Source organism: Lupinus angustifolius, chromosome LG04, assembly GCF_001865875.1.
Source record: "Lupinus angustifolius cultivar Tanjil chromosome LG04, LupAngTanjil_v1.0, whole genome shotgun sequence".
NCBI lineage: Eukaryota > Viridiplantae > Streptophyta > Magnoliopsida > Fabales > Fabaceae > Lupinus > Lupinus angustifolius.
Window position 1 is genome coordinate 4555985 of NC_032012.1, and position 4128 is coordinate 4560112.

Below are 4128 nucleotides of genomic sequence, written 5' to 3' on the forward strand. Positions count from 1 at the left end.
TGTGAGGAGGAGGTGACATATGACATGAAGGAAAAAATGTAAGGAGAAATTGACATGTGGCATAAGAGAGTTTTTTTTTTATTATGTTGTTAATAGAGAAAAATTAAAATTCAAAGAATCTGAACTGTAATATTAAAATTCAGTGCAAAAAATGTCAAAAATCTTTCATGAGGTGAAAAATTACAATTATTCTTAAATTAATGGTAAACATTAAATTATATACATAGATTAATGTAAAGAAATAATTTGAATGTGAAAAATGATTTCAATTTCATCTAATGTTCAATAACTATTACTTTTTAACATAATAAAACATAGATATTGTAAACACTCAATTTTAGTGGGGTAGCGACATGAACCAATCACTAATTAATATTAAATTATTATTAGCATATAAAATATATAATATATAAAAATTAGGAAGAAAAATATGTGAGGAGGAGGTGACATGTGGCATGAGGGAAGGAGAAAGTGACATGTGGCATGATGAAGTTTTTTTTATTATATTGTTAATAGATTGATATACATTCCCACCTTTTTGGCCCCCAAAAGGAACCGGGAGCATGTCTTGTTTTGTTAATTTTAGTAGAGACATAAAATTATATTACACTACCAAGTTATCCGTACATTTGCACGAGACATTTTTTTGCCGCAAGTTTGACAACACAACTATTTGAACATCATGTAAGAAACTTTTATATATAATTATATAAGACTCATGTAACAAAATGTTTACATGTGAGATGTAATATACCATTGATATCAAAATAATATTAGAAATAAATGTCATCTTTCATTGTATGAACATATCCGACCTATAATCAAGTTACTTTATTATAGAACAAATGCATGATAATTTGCTCACAATGTAATAAACACTTACAGTGTCAATATATACATATTAAATACAACAAATATTTATAAATTATAGAAAACTAAAGTTTTTTTTAAACATTGTCATAGTATCATCTAACATTTATTAAGATTTTTTTAATTATCATTCATATTATCAATGCAAAGATATTACACTCTTCTTTTACAAAATAATAATAGTAAATATAATAGATAGATTAATGAAATTATTTAGTAAGATGAAATTGTATATATAATATATAAAAAGTAGGAAGAAAAATATGTGAGGAGGAGGTGACATGTGGCATGAAGAAAAAATATAAGGAGAAAGTGACATGTGGCATGAGGGAATGAGCAAGTGACATGTCAGTGCGAAAAATGTCAAAAAACTTTGATGAGGTGAAAAAAGTACAATTATTCTTATATTAATGGTAAACATTAAATTATATAAATAGACTAATCTAAAGAAATAATTTGAATGTGAAAAATGATTTCAATTTAATTTAATGTTCAATGACTATTACTTTTTAACATAACAAAACATAGATGTTGTAAACACTCAATTTTAGTGGGGTAGCGACTTGAACCAATCACTAATTAATATTAAATTATTATTAGCATATAAAATATATAATATATAAAAAGTAGGAAGAAAAAGATGTGAGGAGGAAGTGACATGTGGCATGAAGAAAAAAATGTAAGGAAAAAGTGACATGTGACATGAGGGAAGGAGAAAGTGACATGTGGCATGAATGAGTTTTTTTTATTATATTGTTAATAGAAGTTTGAGTATCAAAAGTATCCAAAAAAAAAATAATAAGGTGGACGAGCTTTACGTCTCAGCAAAATATGTGAGATGAAAATTATACTAAAGCCTAGTTTTTACTTTGATATGTTTGAATTTTTGTAAAGAATAAAAAAGGGTGGAAGAAGCTCGATCTGTTGCTAAACCAAAATCTTTTTAAAGTATTTATCATACATGTAACAAGAATCTCTGTTATCATATTTAAAAAATTCAACTATCAAAGGCTAAAATGTATTTTTAATCCTTCACATTTCTCAATTGTGTGATTTTGAATTTATATACGGGAAATTATTCTACGAAACCAAAAATAATCCCATCATGTCATTCTTTAAAGAAATTAAGAAAAGTAATGACATTAGAAACTTATTATTTTTTGGACAAAAATTTAAAGAATAGACTAACCTTTTATTAAAAAAAGTTTGAGGATCAAAAGCATCCAAAAAAATCGGTGGATAAACTTTGCCCCTAAGCAAAATTTCTTACTTTGATATATTTGAATTTATAATAAAAAAATCAAAAAGGGCGGAAAAAGATCAATCTCTAGCTAAACGAAAAGATCATCCAACTGAATATATTTCTTCTCAAACATTTTCCATACATGTAATAAGAATTGAACTCTAATATCATCTTCAAAAAACTCAATTATTATTAGGCTAAAATGTACTTTTATTCCGTCAACTACCTCAAATTTGTGTTTTTACTACTTTTTTTTTATCTGTGATGCAAAAAAATTTCTTCTCCTAATGTCTCATCTGAACCCTAATTACGTTTTGCATGTGACAAATGCTATCCAACGTAATTTTACATGTTGAAATTCAATATTATAAATTTCATTTTTTTATTTGGCTTATAATAAATTAAACTCTTAGTCCATCCATATTGATTATTATATTTATTATTCAAAGATGAATCCTTCATAATTTTTTTATACAACTCATTTGATAACTTTTATAATCATTATTTACTCTGACTCATTAGTTTTTTTGATAATGTCTTTTCAAAATTTAAAAATAACACACACGCATAAATAACATAAATCATTTAAAGAACATCATAAAATCATATTGTCCCGGTTGGATAAATAACAATACAACGTTACAATGCAAACTACACGAGGGAAGCAACCCTCTTCTTATTTTCCTAAATTTCTACTTCGAAATGAAAACTAATAGTACAAAATCACTGAAAACAACACTAGCAGAGTCTCTATTTATTCCACCCATAACAGCACATTTTAAAAGTTAAAAATAAAAAACCATAACAAGAGCATAAACATGCATAAACACTAGACTATTACATACTACCGTGTCTAAGCATAGTCATCATATTCTTTAATGTAGATAATGTTCATTCCAAACCATCCCATTTGAGAGACCAAATTCTATAGTTGGAATCATCAAATTCCCACTACCATTGATAGAGTCCATAGCCAGATTCTGCTTCTGCATGGCATCCATAGTAATCTGCATCATCCCTTGAACATGAGAATCCAAAGATGTATTTTCTCCTTTCATGGCTTCTCCTCCATTTGTAGTCACTAATGCATCTTGTTGGGGTTGGTTCTTTGTGATATTTTGGTCAATCTCCTTCAGGGTTAGATCAATCAACCATGACAAATCACTCAAATTAGTCATGTTAACATTGTTAGAAGAGTTATCACTACTCAGGCATTGAAACATAAGAAGAGACATCTCCTTCTTTCTGTTCTCATTCCTCAATTTTCTTAGTTGCTCTTTGGCTTTTATGATGCTTTGGCTCAAGAAATTTTCTTGATTGAACATCTTTTTGCTTTTTTCCATTTCAGGGATTCTACTAAACTTGTATAGAACCTTTTGGACTCCCAAATGGGATGGCCATACTTCTGGTTGAAGATCATCAGGGGTTGATATTATCGCACAAGCCTCTATTCCACAAAGGGTGGTGATCTCATTTATCTTCTTCCATAACCCATTTCTCCTTTTCTTTAATGTTGCATTTCTCTTTGAGTCACTAGCTATGTATGTGAGCTCAAGCTTTTTTCTAGTCATAGTCGTGATCAAAGAATAATGCAAGAAGAAAGAGAGATAATAGTATTTGATGTGATTTTCTTACTCCCGTCGTTATATTATTTATATACAAAATTGAGATGTTGGAAAATTCGTTTTAGATCGGTAACAAACCATTACCATATTAGTAGGATCAAAATTTTAAGGATTTGATCCCAAAAGAATCAATTTTTTATCTAAAAGGGTGAAAAAATATTATTGGTTGTACAAAAAATATCATTACCATGCGTTGTCATTGCATAATAATTAGATAGATTTTACACATTAATATTGTTTAAATGACTTTTCATTTGTGGATGTTCAAATTTTATGTTTAAGATAAAAAAGTGGTAAGGTTCTATTGGAAATGGGTAATGAGTATACTAAAACCGAAAACGTTTTGTAATTATAGTCTTTTTATACACAAAATAGGTATATAGTTTTGAT

General features: G+C 27.9%; 1 protein-coding gene across 1 annotated transcript; it reads right to left on the reverse strand.

Moving 5' to 3' along the window:
- On the reverse strand, positions 2968–3684 carry LOC109344917 (agamous-like MADS-box protein AGL80). The gene has a single exon (XM_019583639.1). The coding sequence runs from the start codon at positions 3682–3684 to the stop codon at positions 2989–2991; it is 696 nt and encodes a 231-aa protein (XP_019439184.1). The 3' UTR covers positions 2968–2988.

Coding starts and splice junctions, on each gene's coding strand:
- LOC109344917 (XM_019583639.1), bottom strand. CDS start 3,684: ATGACTAGAAAAAAGCTTGAGCTCACATACATAGCTAGTGACTCAAAG.